Source organism: Caenorhabditis elegans, chromosome IV, assembly GCF_000002985.6.
Source record: "Caenorhabditis elegans chromosome IV".
Classification (NCBI taxonomy): domain Eukaryota; kingdom Metazoa; phylum Nematoda; class Chromadorea; order Rhabditida; family Rhabditidae; genus Caenorhabditis; species Caenorhabditis elegans.
Window position 1 is genome coordinate 4,508,189 of NC_003282.8, and position 18,657 is coordinate 4,526,845.

At 40.6% G+C, this 18,657-nt stretch overlaps 5 protein-coding genes and 5 non-coding genes across 16 annotated transcripts; 2 read left to right on the top strand and 8 right to left on the bottom strand.

Annotated features, from left to right (window-relative positions):
* Positions 1-307: 307 nt before the first annotated feature.
* Positions 308-3,121, bottom strand: rfth-1 (Man(5)GlcNAc(2)-PP-dolichol translocation protein RFT1; the record flags this gene model as incomplete). 3 transcript variants are annotated; one of them, NM_001028439.7, is made up of 7 exons in its annotated part: positions 308-581; positions 632-752; positions 809-1,319; positions 1,955-2,349; positions 2,413-2,676; positions 2,936-3,021; positions 3,071-3,121. In NM_001028439.7, the coding sequence occupies 7 exons, from the start codon at positions 3,110-3,112 to the stop codon at positions 432-434; spliced, it is 1,569 nt and encodes a 522-aa protein (NP_001023610.1). The 3 variants fall into 3 exon arrangements, with proteins under 3 accessions (NP_001023610.1, NP_001367982.1, NP_001368266.1); NM_001380194.1 differs by lacking the exons at positions 2,413-2,676; positions 2,936-3,021; positions 3,071-3,121 and having other exon boundaries at positions 432-581; positions 1,955-2,297; NM_001380195.1 differs by lacking the exons at positions 1,955-2,349; positions 2,413-2,676; positions 2,936-3,021; positions 3,071-3,121 and having other exon boundaries at positions 432-581; positions 809-969.
* Positions 3,122-3,230: 109 nt separating this feature from the next.
* Positions 3,231-3,536, bottom strand: ZK180.8 (uncharacterized protein; the record flags this gene model as incomplete). Of its 2 annotated transcripts, NM_001268334.2 has the most annotated exons (2): positions 3,231-3,422; positions 3,472-3,536. In NM_001268334.2, the coding sequence occupies 2 exons, from the start codon at positions 3,534-3,536 to the stop codon at positions 3,404-3,406; spliced, it is 84 nt and encodes a 27-aa protein (NP_001255263.1). The 2 variants fall into 2 exon arrangements, with proteins under 2 accessions (NP_001255263.1, NP_001368268.1); NM_001380196.1 differs by lacking the exon at positions 3,472-3,536 and having other exon boundaries at positions 3,252-3,395.
* A 168-nt stretch (positions 3,537-3,704) lies between these two features.
* Positions 3,705-5,131, bottom strand: sar-1 (Small COPII coat GTPase SAR1). The gene is made up of 5 exons (NM_068181.6): positions 5,079-5,131; positions 4,914-5,033; positions 4,650-4,715; positions 4,362-4,598; positions 3,705-4,302 (listed from the first exon to the last, which is right to left on the bottom strand). The coding sequence occupies exons 1-5, from the start codon at positions 5,122-5,124 to the stop codon at positions 4,190-4,192; spliced, it is 582 nt and encodes a 193-aa protein (NP_500582.1). The 5' UTR covers positions 5,125-5,131; the 3' UTR covers positions 3,705-4,189.
* A 1,724-nt stretch (positions 5,132-6,855) lies between these two features.
* On the bottom strand, positions 6,856-8,978 carry ZK180.5. 3 transcript variants are annotated; one of them, NM_171321.6, is made up of 4 exons: positions 8,928-8,978; positions 8,723-8,853; positions 7,359-8,670; positions 6,856-7,287 (listed from the first exon to the last, which is right to left on the bottom strand). In NM_171321.6, exons 1-4 carry the CDS (start codon positions 8,934-8,936, stop codon positions 7,111-7,113), a joined length of 1,629 nt encoding a protein of 542 aa, NP_741377.2. In that variant the 5' UTR covers positions 8,937-8,978; the 3' UTR covers positions 6,856-7,110. The 3 variants fall into 3 exon arrangements, with proteins under 3 accessions (NP_741377.2, NP_741378.1, NP_741379.2); NM_171905.7 differs by having other exon boundaries at positions 7,494-8,670; positions 8,928-8,966; NM_171906.6 differs by having other exon boundaries at positions 7,788-8,670; positions 8,928-8,965.
* Positions 8,979-9,146: 168 nt separating this feature from the next.
* ZK180.18 lies at positions 9,147-9,283 on the bottom strand. Its single transcript, NR_053106.1, has one exon. It is a non-coding gene; the product is annotated as an Unclassified non-coding RNA ZK180.18 (non-coding RNA).
* A 2,709-nt stretch (positions 9,284-11,992) lies between these two features.
* Positions 11,993-16,855, bottom strand: ZK180.6 (Prion-like-(Q/N-rich)-domain-bearing protein; the record flags this gene model as incomplete). 2 transcript variants are annotated; one of them, NM_068183.5, is made up of 9 exons in its annotated part: positions 11,993-12,283; positions 12,951-13,010; positions 13,057-13,128; positions 13,178-13,690; positions 13,749-13,859; positions 13,909-14,592; positions 15,030-15,158; positions 15,210-15,623; positions 16,674-16,855. In NM_068183.5, 9 exons carry the CDS (start codon positions 16,698-16,700, stop codon positions 12,188-12,190), a joined length of 2,106 nt encoding a protein of 701 aa, NP_500584.2. The 2 variants fall into 2 exon arrangements, with proteins under 2 accessions (NP_500584.2, NP_001368267.1); NM_001380197.1 differs by lacking the exons at positions 15,210-15,623; positions 16,674-16,855 and having other exon boundaries at positions 12,188-12,283; positions 15,030-15,086.
* On the bottom strand, positions 15,664-15,717 carry ZK180.13. The gene has a single exon (NR_053108.1). It is a non-coding gene; the product is annotated as an Unclassified non-coding RNA ZK180.13 (non-coding RNA).
* On the top strand, positions 15,664-15,717 carry ZK180.19. The gene has a single exon (NR_053107.1). It is a non-coding gene; the product is annotated as an Unclassified non-coding RNA ZK180.19 (non-coding RNA).
* Positions 16,856-16,862: 7 nt separating the features above from the next.
* ZK180.15 lies at positions 16,863-16,982 on the top strand. Its single transcript, NR_053109.1, has one exon. It is a non-coding gene; the product is annotated as an Unclassified non-coding RNA ZK180.15 (non-coding RNA).
* Positions 16,890-17,010, bottom strand: ZK180.14. Its single transcript, NR_053110.1, has one exon. It is a non-coding gene; the product is annotated as an Unclassified non-coding RNA ZK180.14 (non-coding RNA).
* Between the last annotated feature and the right edge of the window lie 1,647 nt (positions 17,011-18,657).

The following is an 18,657-nucleotide window of genomic DNA, read 5'->3' on the forward strand; positions in this document are numbered from 1 at the left end:
TTTAACTTCCGGCTATGTGCCGATTTGCCGAAAATTTTCGTTTCCGGCAATGTGCCGATTTGCCGGAAATTTTGATTTTCGGAAAATTGCCGGTTTGCCGGTTTGCCGAAAATTTTTATTTCCGGCAATGTGCCGATTTGCCGGAAATTTTGATTTTCGGAAAATTGCCGATTTGCAGAAAACTTTGATCTTCGGAAAATTGCCGGTTTGCCGATTTGCCGAAAATTTTGAATTTCGGAAATTTTCCGATTTGCAGGAAATTTTCATTTCCGAAAAATTGCCGATTTGCTTAAAAATTATTATTGCCATTCAAATTAATATTTTTATCTTCAGAAATTCAATTCGAGAAACCAAAATATTGAAATAAATAAAAGACCCGATATAAAAAGTGACGAGGTACAAAAAAAATGAAAATTTAAAGTCCCAATAAATCAATCTCTGTGCTTTTTTGCCAATGAATCGACAATCACAGTGAAGACGGAATCATGTTGAGCAGTGTCTTGGGCGGTGAGAATCAGGCACACAGCTCCGATAGCGATGTGGGCAAGTGTATAGGATAGGCCAGGTGTTGTAGCGAATAACTGGAAATTTAGAATTATTACAACAGGGCTTCGATTATTTTGTGAATTACCAAATATGTAAAGGAAGTTGCAAGTAGTGAAACTCCCAGGAATATTGATGTCTGACCAGTTGGGAGTACTTCTGTGAAGGATGGACATTTATCGCCGAGATATTCGCGAATGGTACGCCAGCTGAAAATTGGAGTTATATAATAAATATTGAATTGAAGTTTTGAAATAAAACTCACTTATAAATAATCCTAACAGACATGTTAATAATATTCGCCACAATAAATCCTGCAGAATTCATGTACACACAAAGCACATAATTAATAATAAGATGAATGATCGACGTGACAAAAAGGAATTTTCCGTGAGTGAAAATCTGTCGATTATCCATACTTGCCATTGCGAATCCCTCAGTTATTCCATTAATCGCCGTCACAAGAATATAGCCAGAGTACAGAGAAAGTAGAAGTGCTCCTCCATTTTCAGAAAGTAATTTTCCTCCATAAAGTGAAATTACAACTGGTGAATACGGAATTCCGAATGTGCAAGCGACGAATCCAATTACTCCGACTACATGGAGTACTTTGGATAAAGTATCCACCAAATCATCGTGATTATCTGTATTCTTGTTGAAAACGCTGCTTTCTTTACGAATTGTGTTGGAGAAATAGGCATTGCAGTTCTCATCGATTGGTGATAGAATCGTCCGGACGATGATGCTTCCGACTCGTTCAACGGCGTCGTATACAGCTGGAAAATCAAATTTTTAAAAAATTGGGAATACAATGTACTTTTCGTAAAAGCAACCTATTATTAATTTTGTGATTTTTACGGTTCCCCGTCTCGACACGACAATTTTTAAAGAAAATAAAAGAGTACTGTAACTACGAACTTGTGAAAATTATTTAAAAAATCAATGAAAAATCTGCAACAACACACATTTGAAATTACAGTACTCTTCAAAGGCGCACTCACTTTCGCATTTAATAATAAATTGTCGTGTCGAGACCCAATGCGGTATTTTTGACGCAAAATTCTTGGTGATATCGATTTTTTGCTTTTTTACTCAAAAAAGGCAACTAAAAGACTGAATTTTGAAACGCGACTTTAAAAATGGCGGTTTTATTTTAATTTCCTTGTCAGAGCGGCCATAAATCGATTTTTATTGGATTATTGTCTTATTCAGCTCATTTTTGTCGCTTCTCTCCCGTTTTTTTCGTTGATATAATTATATTAACCACCTATCGACTTTAAATATGCCTTAATCAACGGAAATATAGGAGATTTTAGCTAAAATCAGGGTTTTTTTTCCGGAAATTGTGAGCTTCTCGCTATAAAACTCAGTTTCTGTGAGCTCATTTTGGCTATAATTCGGCAAAAATCACCTTGATCCTTCAAGCTAAGAAGCTCAGTGAATGTCATCACATAAGCACTTCCATCGGTCAACAATTGCTTCAAAATCGAGTGAGAAAACATTGTGAATACTGCATGAATCGAATCTCGATCGATTCCTTCGCTGAATTTCGGGAAAAGATCCGAGAACGTTGAGAATTGCTCAAGTTCAGGAATCGACTTGTTCCGGATGTAAATGTAGAAGGCGACAAAATTGAAGAGAAGATACGCGATGGCTCCGATATATTGAGCATAGGCGAACAATTCCAAATGGTACATTCCGGGAAACATGAATAATCCGGCGAGCACGAAAATTCTCTTCACACAGATCAGCATTCCTTGTCCGATTGCAAAGTGTTGGGCGAGAGAACCGCATTTTGATTCTAATCTGAAATTTCACCACATAGTAATTATAGTTTTTAAAAGCCGAAATTTAAAATCTAAAGTTTACCTCAAAGAAATCACAGAAAACGGTTCGGCAATGGATTCAATAATCGCAGAGATCGGAAAAGAGAGAAGAACACTCCATGAAACTTCATCCGAAGTCGACGAGAATGCATACCAAAGATATACACAGACTACGCTAATAACTGTAGAAATAATAGGGCTGAGCCAGAGTAAATTGATGAATTTCGGCAAAGATCCGCGAATTATTTCAGCTTTCCGGAGTGGTTCTCGAGTGAGAAAGAGGATTGACGAGTAGAGAAGGGTTAATCTGCAAAAATTTAATATTTTGTGAAATATTATTTCAATAAAAAATATAAAACAAGCTTTTTTAAGCTTTTAAACATCATTTGAATCTGAAATTAATTAAAATTTGGCGTAAAATTATAGTGAGAAAACCATGCGGCCACCTTGCAAAATTGTGTGCCAGGCTTGCCTTAAAGCCACGCCCACAAAATTTATTAAATATTAAATGAATTAGAATAAATTTCACTTTTTTTCTGTAAAATTAAATTTAAAAAACCGCTCACCTCACATTCACTAATCCTAAAACATCGTTATTGATCCTCCGCAAAAGATACATATTTATAGCGAACGATATTATTCGAGCGATTAGCTAAAAGTTCAAATTTTCTGCTCAAATTAATATTTTAATATATTTTTACCTGCCCCCGTACATTATGAACAAGTGACGAGAATAATGACATGGTTTTTATCGCTTTTTAATCTGAAAATTGAAAAAAACAATTCCCGCAAAATTATCGAATTCAAAGTATTTTGACGATAAAACTATTTTAATAGAGTTTACAAGTAAAATATAGATGATGATAAATTCAAAATATTTATTTAAAATTCTATGAATAAAGGAGGTTCCCTTCCCTGATTATTGGATATTCGTAGTGGGTGCACACGAACACCATTGCGTCGAGAGAGTGGAGGAATAGAGAATTGGAGTGAGCTGTGTGCACTCAAATGTACTGCAGAAGCCATCTGTGAGACTACGACGAAAAGGTTCTTCTGGAAAAATAGCCAATTATCTGATCTGAAATTAATTTTTTTTCCGCACCTGAAATAGAAATGTGTCCGTTTGACCACTTGGAACACAAACCACATAATGGAATGTTTGACCATGTCGCCTGACTACAGGCCCTTGTGATCAAATGTACTCCGATCAACAATTTTCTTTTCAAATTCCAAGTTTTTCAGTTTCAGTTATAACTATAGTTAAAGCTCGCCACAAAGAAAACAACTATATGGCGTGACGTTTTTTTTCTTGTGAGTAGCGTGATAAGAGAATAATTTCTGGGAAAACTTCGAACTGCAACATTCCGAAGCTGTTTCATTCACATAGAACTAACCGAAATAAAAAATTAGAAAATCTGAGGGGGAAATGAAGTGGGACGAGAAGAAAAATGGGGATGTTTGAATGATAGTGATGTGATAAATACGGAATAGATGAGGAAAAGGTTTGAATAAATTTTTGTGGAGAATAGAAAAACAATGAGGACGCCGTGAATTTTTTACAAGTCCGTATAAGTCAAAATTTATAAATAAAATAAAATGGGATTGCGGCTTGCTTTTTTATGCACAAACGTCGAAGGCATGAGAAGTTTAATGATGAGGATCCCAAGGATCCCAAAAGAAAAAACGAAGGAAAATGACAAGTACGTACAACAAATCTATGGGAAATGTTGGCGGCGCAATATGTAAGAGAATGGTGCTTTTTTCGAGAATGGAATAAAAAAGGAGTGAGCAGAAGAAGAAGAGTTCAAGAACTGATCTGTTTACAGGTACTGTCCAAGCCAACGGATTCCTTCTCCGTATCCTTGTCGCTGAAGAACAGAGCACATGAACACTTCCATCGGCCGAGAAGCCATTTCGTTGCGGGAAACGTCTCCTATAAAGATTTTCGTTTTTTAAATAAATTCAAGCGATAATTTCCAATCAAAAACCAACCCTTTCCGGTGCACATATGTTGAATGTTGAGTTGCCACTTGAGCTGATCCTCACTCAATGCTCCTGGCTTGTCAATCTTGTTTCCGAGAATAAGCACTGGAACGGAAGCGATCTGCTCGTCCTGGAGCAGCGATTCGAGCTCAACACGGCTTTCTTGCATTCTTTCGGCGTCGGCCACATCGATCAAGAAGACGACGGCGTCCACGGCAGGGAAGTAATCTTTCCAGACTCGTCGTGCTGGAAAAATGAAGAAAATTAGTTTAAAAAACCGAAAAAACGAGTGAATACCTTGCGCGTGACCACCGAGATCGTATGTGGTAAACGAAATTCCTCCGAGTGACATTTGCTCAGATGCTGAAAAATAATCAATTCAATAATTCTCACAACTAGTTTTTTGCGTCATCATCTTTAGCAATTGACAGATGATAAGCAAAACCGGTCAATCAGCTGTAAAGAAGAGAAAGATATCATTTTTTTAAAGTAAGATTCCTTCCTTTAACAGGCTGAACTACACCGGAATTGCTTTTAAAATCAATAAAAAGCGATAATTACTTGGGTGAAGAGTGGGAACGTGTTGAGCAATACGATCATCTTTAAGCATGTGAAGCAGTGTAGTCTTTCCAGCGTTGTCTAGTCCCAAAAATACCAATTTTCCCTTTTTGTTGGCCAATCCTGTAAATAAAAGGTTTTATGATGGTAAAATTCAGTTTTACAAACCCAGCATGTTGAGCACTCCATTAAACCAGTCCCATAAAAACGACATATTGAATCTGGAAAATTATGCAATTAATTTATTAATTAAATCACTTAAAAATCGGGTAAATCAGGCATTTTTTAGAGAATAAATGAATGAACTGAAATAGATCAAAAGTGGGAACTTTTAGTGGTTAAATGGGGGTGAGAAAAGAGGAAAAGAGAGAAAATAACGAGGCGGAGACATTCTGTGTAGCGTGCTACACAGAGACAAAACGACACGCGCTTCCACGTGTACCCGAAAAGAGAAAAGAGACGCAGTGTGATAATCAAAAAATTCTAATTCTGAAAATCGGCGATTCGGGACCAGGAAAGCTTCATTTAAAGTGAATCCGGAAAGCGCTGACGTGTCCAAAGTGGCAGATGGTCGAGAAGTGCGCCAGCGTCGGGAAATGCGTCAGTAAGGATGAAAGGCGCGCTTTCCGTGCGGAATGGAGAAAATACGCTTAAGCTTTAAATAACAATTAAAGGCATGCAAAATTCGACAAATATCACAAATTTTAAGTAGAGACGAAACATAATGGAAAGACAATTGGCATTTACAATGTAAAACTCCTAAATTTCAACAATAATCGGTGGAAAATTAAATTTTCGTTTAAATAAAAAGTTTAAAGAATAAAACTTACGCGCCAAAACTCCTTTTAATGAAAAATGTTCAGATCACTTCGAAAAATCGATTTTTGAAACTGATTCGAAAAAATTTAAATGTTGAAAAGAGTTTTTATGGCATGGTTTTTTCTCGATAAAAAAGAAAACGTGAAGGAAATGTTTTTCTTTTGAAATTATTCATTGAAATTTGAATTTATAAAATAGTAAAACTTATTCAGCTACATTTGGTCTCGACACGCCAGATAATTTGTTTAATGCCTCAAAAAAAGCGTGCGCCTTTAAATACTACGGTATATTTCTTCGATTTTAAATCCGCTCAATTTTTGAGAAACTGAAAAATGAAATTTTTAATACCATGGGAGAAACTAATACCGCGACCCGAAGGTTTGTCATTTTTGTGGCAAAATACGGTATCCGGTCTCGACACGACAATTTGTTGTTAATTGCAAAAAGGTGTGCGCCTTTAAAGAGTACTGTAGTCTCAAACTTCTGTTGTTGCACAATTTTCATTGTTTCTCATATTTTTCTTAAAAATAGGTGTATCAATTATAAAAAAATATAAAGTAGAGTTTCCTACCGTCCAATGTAGGCTATGCCAACACGCAAAATTCACGTTAGTTTGAAAGTTTTCATTTTCAAAAAAAAAATCAAGTTCATTCATTTATTTTTTTTTTCGAACTTTATTTTAAGCCAGTCGGAGTAGGTCGAGCCGTAGGCTCGAACGACACCGGCTGGTCAATTATAAAAAAAAACACACATAAATATTATTTAGCAAATCGCGAGTAAAACTGCAAAAAATCGATGAAAATTCCGCTGCACCAAAAGTTTCAAACTACAGTACTCCTTTAAAGGAGTACACCTTTCTGTGTTTAACAAAGATAGTCATGTCGAGACCGGGTACCGTATTTTCGCCTCAAAAATTACGATTTTTTCGTTTTTTTTTAACTCAAAAACCTGTAAAAATATTTTTTTGACAGGAAAAATTAAAAATCCGAAAACTACTGTATTTTTAAAGGCACATAACTCATCTCTGCAGTTTCAAACTCATCTCTGCAGTTTCGATTCAGTAATTTTCGGCCGTGTCGAGACCCGGATTCTTGTTTTCCCTGAACAAATAAAAATTAAACTTTCTAAAATCACCATTTTATTTGAAATTAGACAATTTCAGTCAGTGAATTGTTGTCTACTACTCACGAAAATGACATAATAAAATATATATAAGAGAAATAAAATAAGGCAACAGTATATACAGACAAAGGAAAGAACGAGGCAAAAAAAAGACGAGAATTTTGTGATGTTTTGAGCAGATTTGTCGAGGGTGGTTGTTGGCGAACAATCAAAACGAGATCAGAGCAATGGGGCACCTATGGGGGAACTAAAAAGAAATTTAGTGGGTGCGGTATCCACCATCTGGCTTGGCTGGGGCCTCGGTAGCCGAGTATCCTCCACCGACGACGGCTGGCTGCTCTGGCTCGACATGGGTCTCCTCGGCCTCCTGCTCGTCGTAGGATTCCTCCTTGGTCTCAACAGCTGGGGCGGTCTGCTCGTATCCTGGCTTTGACTCCTGAAACAAGGATCTTTAGTTAGGGAAAAGAAATGGAAGAAGACAAAAAAGTGTTAGTTTTCAGAACATACAGTGAAAATTGGTGCTGGTGGAACATAAGGTGCTGGTGCTGGTACAGGTGTCTCCTCAGCGGTCACCTCTTCGAAAGAGGATTCCGTTGGTTGGACTGGTGCGGCGACTGGTGCGTCGGTCTCCTCTTCGTATACCTCTTCTGGAGCCTCAGTTTGTGCTGCTGGAATTGGGTACTCAGTGACTTGTGGTGCAACTGGGGCAGAGGTCTCGACGAAGGTCTCTGGTGCTTGTGGAATAACTTGTGGTTGTGGTGCTGGCTCAACAACGACTTGTGGCTCAACAACTTGTGGCTCGGTGACTTCTGGTGCTGGTTGAACTGGTTGAACTGGTTCAACGTGTGGCTGTGGAACTGGCTCGACAACTTGTGGCTCAACAACTTGTGGCTCAGCTGGCTCAACAACTTCCTCTTCATATTCTTCAGTATTCACCTCAGTAACTGGCTCGACGAATGGAGCAGAAGTGGCAGCTGGGGCTGGGGCTGGCTCCTCGAAGTGGGACTCCTCGACAACGGTGGCTTCTGGGACAGCTGGAGCTGGCTCCTCGACGTGGGTCTCTTCGACAGTGGTGGTTGGGGCAACTGGAGCTGGTTGAACGTTCTCGTATGTTGGGGCTGGGGCTGGGGCAGAGGTGGCGACAGCGACGATCTCGGTCTCTCCGGCGACTCCTCCTTGGGCTCCGTATCCTTCCTCGGCGGTCTCTCCGGTCTGGACAACAGTGTTGGTTTGCTCTCCGACGACTGAAGTGGCTCCGGCTTCCTCTCCGTATCCTCCAGCGGCAGAGGATCCTCCTTGTTGAGAGATGGCTCCCTCGGATGTGGCGGCGGTGGCGTCAACATGAACGGCAGCTGGTCCTTGTCCGTATCCGGCGGCTGGGGCGATAGCTCCGACTTGTTGTTGAGAGGTGTATCCTCCGTTGATAGCGGCTGGTCCTTGGTTGTAAGATCCTCCGGCGCTCACTGGGGCTCCGGCTCCAGCGTATCCTTGGGAAGCGATTTGTCCTCCTTGGACGGCTCCAGCGTATCCTCCTTGGGCTCCTTGGGCGGCTCCGGCGTATCCTCCTTGAGCTCCCTGGGCTCCGGCGTATCCTCCTTGAGCTCCTTGGGCTCCGGCATATCCTCCTTGAGCTCCTTGGGCTCCGGCGTATCCTCCTTGAGCTCCTCCGTGAACTCCGGTATCATATTGTCCTCCGGCTCCGGCTCCTGGGTAGGCGGCTCCTCCACCGAGTCCTCCGAAAGCTGGTGGTGGTGGTGGTGGGGGTGGTGCTCCATATCCGATTGGAGGTCTTGGGTATCCAGCGGCTGGTGCAGCATAGCTAGAAAATATTGAATGCAAAATAATGAAAAAGAGCAGAAGAAAGAACTTACGCAGCAGCAGAAGCTCCACCACATGGGTTAGCGCAAGCTGGTTGAGATGGTTGGCAGCAGCCACCACCTCCTCCACCGAGGCCTCCGATGCATCCGAGAGCTGGGGTAGCGAGAAGTGCGATCAAAAAGAACTGAAACAAGGAGAAAGTGAGTGTGAGAAAGATAATGAGAAATATGAAAGCCAAAGTAATTTAAATGAACTCACACTAGCCATGACGACGACACAATATGTGTTGGAGTGTAAGTGTAGTACCGTAAAATGAAAGATTCGGTGGCAGCTTAAGTAGTGCCCCCACTCCAACCCAACGTCTTGTCACTCCTCCCACCACCTCCTCCTCCGGCTGCGTGAAAGAGAAAGGCGCTGGCGCAACATGCCCAGCCGAGGGCAGATCGCTGCGTAAAACAGTTTTCTGAAATCGAACCCAGACGTGTCTCCGACGATGCAACGATCTATCGCCTCGGAATGTGGTGTACTATTGGGGGTAAGCAGCAACACCCCCCTCCGGCCACATACGGGTGACCAGTGCCACCTTGAACAAGGACCGGTATATTTTTGAAGAGTGACAACACAAAGTGAGAAGATATGGATAGAAAAACCGATAGTGTGTGTAAGTGTGTGGGGATGGCAGATTTTACAGTGAGATTGCCTATTAAGACAATTTTGATTGCAAAAAATGAGCAGATTAGGAAATTGTAAGCTAGATACATTTTCCACTAGAGCTTGTGTTTTAGACATGGAAAGATGGTAGATCTTCAAAGAGAACAGTGTTATTGAGCTTGGCCCAAGAGGTGTGATTTTGAGCCAGTTGAGGACTACGAATCCTTTGCCTGCCTGATCTCTATGTCCAACAAAAAAACGTTTGCTGTCAGGTGTTGGAAATGCATGTACTCTGGACTGAGCTAGAGCTCAGCTGTATGAGGGACTTCCTTCCAATCATGCAATGATCCTCTTTATCGTGATACGGATTTCAGAGACTTGCTGGGTGAAGGTAGAGATGCAAGTATTTCAACGGTGGTACTACATTCCTAGCTCATCCCCTAGTACCATTCTATTCCCGATGTCTTCCAACCTCGAAAGATCCTACTCGGTTTTCGCCGAAGCTGTGCAAGGATCCATCATGTGACTTTACCTGCACCTCCAGGATCTTCAAACTCTTGTATGAATCCAAATTCTGACTTCTGTTTTCTTCATCTTTGCATGCCTATTTCTCAATTATGTAATCCATGCCCATAATGACATATCCCATTTCCTCACATCTTTCCTCCATTCCCGCCCGACTCATTTATCCGATCCAGTCAGTCGGCGCACTCGGTCTTCATGCAAATCACCCAATATGTTTCATTACCGCTCTATGTATCCTAATCTATTGCGTAACCGATTGTTGCGCCAGCGCGCGCCGTTGGTCTGAAGAAGGTTTCGATTGATAAGCGATTCACTTGATTAATTGCCAACCGTCCCGATCAGGCATAAGCTTTTTCGCTTTCATTTCCAATATCTGCTGTGTAATGAGGTGACACGATGGAAAAAATGAGGAAAGGAGGAGGAGGAGGCTGTGGCAAAGGTATAAAGATTCAGAATAGCCCGGGGAGATATATCAGAGCTGATCTGACAGAGGAACATGATCTGTTCCACTTTGTAACTGAACTCTACATCTTGCTATATCTAGCTAGTGCCTGGGCTGCAGACCTTCTCATTTCAGAAGGTGCAATACATCTTACGCTCAAAGTTGACAGCTCCTCACTAAAATATCTATGAAAATTTTATCAATAACCTCTGCTATAATGTTGTCAGTGTGTTGTGTCAGCGAAGACAAATTTCCAATAAAACTTGTTCCCCGACTTCGTTCAGTGTAAGAAGTGTCTAGTCTCCTCTAAACCGAATATTTCTAATACCAACTTGATTACGCATCTCGGAATTTTCATATTCTAAACAAAGGATTAATCATTGTAGAAATGTTGAAGACTTTTTAGATGATATTCTTCAGGTGCAAATGTAAATGTAAATGACCTAGGCTCGCAAGTTTACAAGGCCTCACGGCAAATGTGATATGATGTTGAAATAAGTGATAACACTGAGATACTTTATCAAAAGTAAAGTATACCAGTAGATAGACTACTAGATAAGTACATATTTTTGAAACAAATTGTTCATAATTTCTAAAGCAGCCAACTTACCGGTGATTGAAATTCTGTCGGTCTGATCAAGGTGGCTATTCAACTGATCCCTTTGCTATTTGACCTCCGTCTCAAATGAGGTAGTCGTCATACGACGTTTACTGTGGAGAGAGTAGATACGGCCCGAGAAGTGGGGTCCTGTGCGCAATTTGTCTACCGTATACTTGGACGTTTGGGCGCGTTTTTTTCTCAAAAACGGATGGCCCAACATTTTTGTGATGCATATAAAAAATGTACGAAAATAAATGCTGAATTTGTTGGTCCAAAGCTTAAAACGCGCCCAAACCTGGCTAAACCCAAATTATCAGTAGAGCGCCTTTATATGGATACCACTTTGTACCACGAAATTTTTGACCGGGCAATCTGACAACAACTGATAAATGATTTTTCCGCAATGAAGCTAAACTTTTTCCTATAGTCATGCAAATGCGGTTTATCGAACTCAAGATAATCACTGTCAGTCAACTACCGGGAAATTGACTGCTATGCAAAGTCTTGATGCCTTTCAAAACGGCTCGATTTATTATTGAAACACCTACACCAGCACCTGATCGGTAGAGCACATTTACACTGGTGTAGTTCATAGTTAATCATGATTTGCAAATAAACATATCACATCAATATCTATGGACTTTGTTCTACACAAATCTAGTTCTGATCTTAAAAATAGCCATATCATCAAATCAAAATTACATAACAATCTGCCACGTCATGAATCAAACACCAGGGGGCCACTCTTCCGGTTTCTCACGAAAAACAAAAAGTCCAAGTGACTCTATAAACATGCCTGTTAAGCTGAAAGGACGATGCAAAAATTCAGGCAATTACGCAAGCGGTGGCGGCTTCCCGGTTTCCCCTACCGCGCAATGAAATTCGTTTTATCGCTCAGTGGGATCTCAGGCCGGGCAGCTTCTTTTATGCAACGGCGGGCGCCTACCGCCCTCAAAATCCTTCATTACGCAATTTCGCGACGAGTTTCTTTATTGGCGACGCCTATCATACCTTAGATGACCTTGGGCAAATCTGGCTTCTCCTCTTCCTCCCTCCGTGATATTTATCTTTAGGCTTTTCGTGTTGAAAGAAGGGAAATGGGAAAAGAAAATAAGTTATATTTATTAAGAATCAGACAGGGATGAGGGGACACAAAAATATACAAAAATTTGATTATTAAACTTTGGAAGTTTTTCTTTTTTTCAAATTGGAAGTTATGCCTATTTGCACATTGAGATGAGATGAGAAACGTCAAATTTGGAGAAAACAGAAAAAAAATAAAAATTAAAAAGTCATGGCCTAGAAGATCCAGTATTTTCTTCCATAAGGATTTTCATTCTCAATAGTTTCGATTTGAATCGGCTCGCTCACTTGCTTGGTTTCAGCTCCTTGCACCTGTTAAAAGATATGTTACCAGTCCAGATATAGTTAATATTTTGTTCGACACTTGTGAAATTTTAGTCCAATTTTAGTATATACCCTTCTTAAATTACTCGAAAATCTATTTTTTTAATTTTATTTATGCTTTTAAGGGTAGTCAAAAGTAGGTACACCTTTTAGAAAATCTGATTTTTTTTCCAAAATATCGGAAATTTTCTCAACATTTTCAGAAATTTCTTTCTAAAAATAATTTTTAAAAATTCTGAAAATCGTCCACTTAAAAACTTCACATGTCGTCAAAAAACTATATCTTAAGAAAATTTTGCAGTACTACATAGAATTTAGTTCAGACCCCTCACCGTTTGACCTCCAAAAATTGCAAAAGTTGTTACTAGGATTTGACGCAGAAAAATCCCGCAATTTTTGGAGATCATGGCGGGTTCGGAGTTCATTTTCACAAAAAAAGTATTTCTAAAAGTGTACAGCTCCAATTTGCGAATTTTTGAACACAACAACTTAAAGTTTAAAGTCTCAGTTCCTTCTAACCTATCAAGTTTTCTTCACGTTTCATCTCCAGTGTGACCCGGAAATTGAACCGTTCAAAAAGCTAGGTGTAAAATTTTGACAGCTTTCTACGTCACAAACGTGTTTGGTGTGATGTTTCATGCGTAACACAACATACCTTTGCGAACTTGCTTCCGTATTCTCCAAGATTTGGCACAGCGTCGGTTTCCGTGGAAACCTAGAAAGTGAATGTGTGAGTGGATTGGATGAAACTTAGAGCTTACCTTGTTCTCCACCGATTTCTCTTCATCATAGTCGTTTCCGTTGGCTGGTGCTGTCTCGACGGTCTCCGAGGGCTGTGAAATGTGAAACTGAACCATGCGAACCGAGAAAATCTAGACTTACCTGGGATGTCTCCTTATCTTCCTTGGAGGTTATGTTCTCGAAGAACTGGGATACTGGAGCAGCAGATGTTGGCAGAACCTCAACGTGTACCTCAGCAACTGGTTGTTCAGTAATTGTTTGAATGACAGCTGGTTCTGGATTTAATGGGACCTGTGGTGTGACAACCTCGTGAACTTCAATTGGGAGTTCAAATGCAATAGTTGGAGCCGGTGCAGACGAGGTGACTTCCACACGGACGGCTGGTGCGACTGGCTGGAGATGAACCTGTGGTTTTGGCTTTGGCTGTGGAATGATTGGAGCAGTCTCCTCTGGGATTACTGCGACGGGCTCTGGATTGGATGGAGCAACGTTGTGAGATGGCTCAGCAGTTGGAACATCTTTACGATCCTCGTTCAGTGGGGCAGTATCGTAGTCGTCTCCTTCGGTTTGGATGATGGCTGGTTTTTGGTTGGTGTTTGGTTCAACGGTGACTTGGTTGAAGTCCAAGTTGCTAGCTGGGGTGGTGTTGTCGAGCTGCAAGGAAATACATTTTAAATAATGTTGGTCCAGAAGATTCTAAATTTCAACTTACAGTAGCAAGAAGCTCATTAACAGTAGCTTGCTCATTAGCTGGAATGTTAGATGGCTGGTCATAATCCGATCCTCCAGAAACTTCAATTCTATCTTCCTCAGCCACGACTTTCTGCAAAAATTCATTTTAACCTTTTCGAAACAAATAAAAATTTCCTTACAGTCTCTGGTGCAACATGGGCAGTCTCTTGAACAACATGTGCTGGCTGAAGTGGTGCTGGATGGATTGGTGCAGGCTGGATGGGTTGGATTGTGTGGATCTCTTGAGCAACTGGGGCAACTGGAGCAACATACGGCTGTGGAGCTGGTTGAATTTCTTGAGTAATGTGAGCTGGAGCCACGTATGGCTGTGGCTGAACTGGAGCCGGGACAAGATTGGCTTGACCAGCCTCAACTTGCTCTACAAAAGTTTCTGGAACAAATGGACGGTGTGGAATTGGAGTAGTGAAGACTTGGTGGACTTGTTGCTGAACTGCTGGAGCTGGTTGGAAGGATGGCTGAACCGGCTGTGGAGCTGGACGAACTGGTTGTGGGACGAATGGAGCAGCGGTTTCAACAGCAACTTGTTTCGGGTATGGAGTTGTCTCAAACGTCTGCACGATCTCCTTCACGATCACTGATTCGGGGACAACACGTTGCTCGTTAGACTCGATGGAAGATGAGGCAGATGGGACACGAACTTGGTGGGTTGGATGATGTTCAGCAGAAGCGGAAGATGATGAGGAAGATGATGAAGAGGATGCAGCTGGACGGTGTTGTTGGACTTGTGGCTGGGCATGATGAGTTTGGGTAGCTTGCTGCTCATCTCCATAAGAAGTTTGAGTGTTAATGATGGAGGAGACAATCTAAATGTTCGTTTTTTAGTTTTAGTATCATCGATGGATATGACTTTTGCAAATTTGTTGTCAGCAAATTGTCAATTTTGGAAAAAAAAGTTATAAAAGTTTGATAAAAGTCGCCACATAAAATTGCCAAAAATTGGCAGAAAGCTACCGAAATGTGACAGAAAGTTGCCGAAGATTAACAGAAAATTATGAAAGTTTGGCGGAAGTATAATACAAAGATCAGAAAAAAACTCTCTTTTGAAGCTTATTTTTTTTGCTAAATGATGCCAATGGATTGCCAAAATTTTTACCAAATTATAAATTTTTACATCGTCTCTAATATATTCAAAAAATATAAACCGACTTTGAACCTGATTTATATAAATTTATATTTTTGTTTCTTTTTTAATGATTTGGCAAGCGGCAAGTAAAGAATCCTAGATCCCTAACAAACTCACATTATTCGCTTCAGATGGCTGAACAAATTGCTCATCAAGAACTGCACTTGCTGGCATCACCTTGGTCAACACCTGGGCAGTGTTAAGCACTTGTTCTTGTTGTTGCGCAGGCGCCACGGCCACTGTCTTCTGTAATACTTGATTACCCAGAAGAAGTTAACGACGCGGAACCCCAAATACCTCGTAAGCCACGGGCTGTCCAAGCAATGGCAGTGGTTGTACTTGCTGTTGAACTGGTTCGGCAAGATATGCTCCTCCCGCTGATACCGCTCCTGTTTGGACCGATCCGAAATTTCCACCTTGAACGGCTCCAGCGTATCCACTTTGCACCTGTTGTGGCTGGAATCCTCCAAATGCTTGTTGTGGTTGTTGTGGTTGGAAAGATTGGAATGGAGCTGCAGGGGCTTGTGGGTATGCTGCAAATGGAGCTGGTGCCAATGGAGCAGCCGCGTAGACTGGAGCTGGAGCAGCACCTCCACCACCACATGGGTTCCCGCATGCAGGTTGTGCTGAACTACAACATCCTCCACCTCCAGCACCTGGTAGACCAAGTCCTGGAAGACATCCGACGGCGGTGCCGAATAATGTGGATAACTGTAATTAAGATGATGAGTGAGATGAGGGGGGTGGTTATAGGTATATATATATATATATATTAATATATGATGTATATATATATATATAATATGAGGAAATGGTTATAGGTTTTTCGGATGTAATCGTCTAGACATGTCTCCTTTCAATGATGGCAATGCTTGGATGTATTGGAATTATACATTTGATGCTATCAATATGGAAAAGTTGGAGTACAAAGTTTGAACATTTTGCCTGAAAATCTGATTTTCAAACTAACAGATTTCAGATTTTTTTTTGTAGCAAAACAGAAAATTTCCTGGCATTTCTCCTGAAACTAAATTTGAAAAAAAATTAAGCTTTTATCAAAGCTAACCATGCGGCTTGAGGGTCATTTGAAAAAACAACTTACTGTCAAACTTTAGCAACTTTTTGCAGATAAAAGTTTGGCAAATTTTTGTTGGCTAAAATTTACTTGCAATTTTCTGAGAATAGTTGCCAAATTGTTTAAAGCGGTTTTAAACCGAAATTAAACAGGAAATTGAAGGAATTTAGGTAGAAAGTTGTCAAACTTTTACATAAAGTTTGAAAAGTCTGACAAGAAGCTGTAAAACTTGGATAAAAAACTGCCAAACTTCGACAGAAAATTGCAGAATTTGAACAGAGAATCGCCACATTTTCAGAGAAAATTGCACGCAAGCAGAGAGTTGAAAAATGTTCACAGAAAGTTGTCAAAGTTTTACAGCAAAATTTCTAAAATTTGACATGAACTTACTAGTTGAAACTTTTTGAAAAAAAAACGAAGTAAGACTTTAAAATCCCAATACTAACCGAGAACCCCCTTGAAATTAAAACAATTGATAATCTAGATTAATTGAGTTGATTTCAAATTAAAATTTTCACAAAAAAAGTTCAAAAAACTTGACGAAATCCTCCGCGCACTTGATTAAAAATTTCGATTAAAATTTAATTAGCTATGTTTTTTCCTTGGGCAACGCACAGTACACACACACAATCATAATGACAATCTCCGTAAATAAATTTCTCGAAACCAACCAAAAAAGTACTCACCAAAAGCAGTCTGGATACGTGTTTCATTGCGAAAATCGCTTCACTCACTCAGGAGGTGGGGGGAGACAAGAAAGTCAGCAGAGGTAGGCAAAGTCAGCCTTTTATGGCATGGAGCTTTTGGCCAGTGTCCACGTACCGTAGCCACACCTCCTTCAGGTTCGAAATCCCATTTCTTCGTCACTGGACACCCAGGCTTCTTCTTCTTTTTTCTTCTCCAACACTCTACGTCTCCTCGTCCAAAAAACCAGAGCGTTCGGCTTCGGGTTCAATGGGCCGGTAACATCTGCGTCTCTCCATCAGCCTGTGATGTTTCGAAGGTGATAATGCAACACTATTGATATGGGGGGGGGAGAGGATTGTGTTGTTTATATCATAATGATCATAAAACCCGCCGGTGTGGGGCACCCCGCTGAGGGCTTGTAAATCACACAATCAGCTTATCGCTCTTCCTGGTTACACTGTTTCGCAAATTAGAGGAATCAAGGTTGCCCAGCTTTTGCCAAATGTTTCCTTTTTCCATTTTTTTTGTTGTTGTAAGTTTTTTTGCAAAATTTCAAAACGTTGCCATGTGCTCAGTCATTCCCCAAAAATTATTGCTAAACTTTTAAAGATTGTAAAGACAAGCAGTTTCCAAAGTCTGCCAGTAAGTTGCAAGTCACAGTAAGTTGTCAAACTCTGGCAGAATCTTGTCAAATTTTAACAAAAAGTTACCGTACTTTTGCAGATAATTGCCAAACTTCGGTATAAGGTTGTCAAATGTTGGCTTATTTTTTGGCAGCCTTCATCTGAGGCTAGTACAATAGAACGCGCTTTTCCTAATTTTGTTTTCAAATTCATATTGAAATTTGGTAAAACTGACCTACCGACATGCCTACCTATTCCATCTTTAGCCGACTTGATCAGATGTCATTAGGTGTCATTAGACAGAAGTTCAAGGCGGCTTGTTGCACCGCCCCACAATTTCCGGGTTACAAGACTCACACTATTTAACATAGGAGTGTCTTGTCAGGTCGCCTTGAAGGCAGGCAGTCAAGTGCCTACTTAATTTCACAGAATATGCCTGGTTTAAAAGCTCTACAGTCTGAACTTCCTTAAACTGGGTCTCGAAGGCATCAGTAATACACTTAAAAGTTCCTATTTGCTCTAGGAGCCGCCAAGTTTCCAGGAGCCCAAGTCTTTTCCCATTCCCAGCATCTTACTCATTATCCCAGCCTCACCCAGTTTCGCATCGAATAATCATATCTCTTTTCCTATATCTCCTCCTTTCCCTCTCTTCTACCTACATTTGCCATTTGCATCCACAATGATTACGTAACCCGAATCGTACAAGCGTCTCGCATATGTAGTTTTTGGTGTGGTGTAGCTTCCTGCGCGCGCGCGGAGAAATGGCAAACTCAAAAAGTCTCGTACCGTAACAAGTTTTAATTGGAACAGAACGAAAGAGAGACATACACGTCTTTCATTTTTTCTCCTGATGTCACCCACCTCCTCCAGACAATCTTACGCAATTTTTAACACTGGTGATCCAGGGATGCCTAGGCTGTGTGAGGATGATTGATTCGGCCACAATGATCGAGATGTTTCAAAAAAAAGGGAATTGAAGTTTCAATTGAAACTTGATGTACATTTCGTCTATATGCTATTGTTGCAAATAAAAGAATAAACGAACTGTGTTAATATTCGGGATTTTAGAGAAAAAAGTTGTTGGTAGGGTAGGAAAATGGCAAGCTAGCAAACTTGATTGTAGATTTTGGGAGTTAGATGTGTTTAGGAAGGAGAAGATCAGAAGATCTGCAGTGGGGATGTTTTGGGGATGTCCCTTCTCGTCCTCATCGATTTTTGGAAGCTGATAAGCTGATTCCGGCGTTCCCCTTAAACTGAAGCTTCAAACCTGAATCTGATTGCGAATAATATTAGGTCCTACAATGACTTCTCGATGGCAGAATTAATTTTCCAATCACGAGCGCTTCGGTTTTAAAATCAG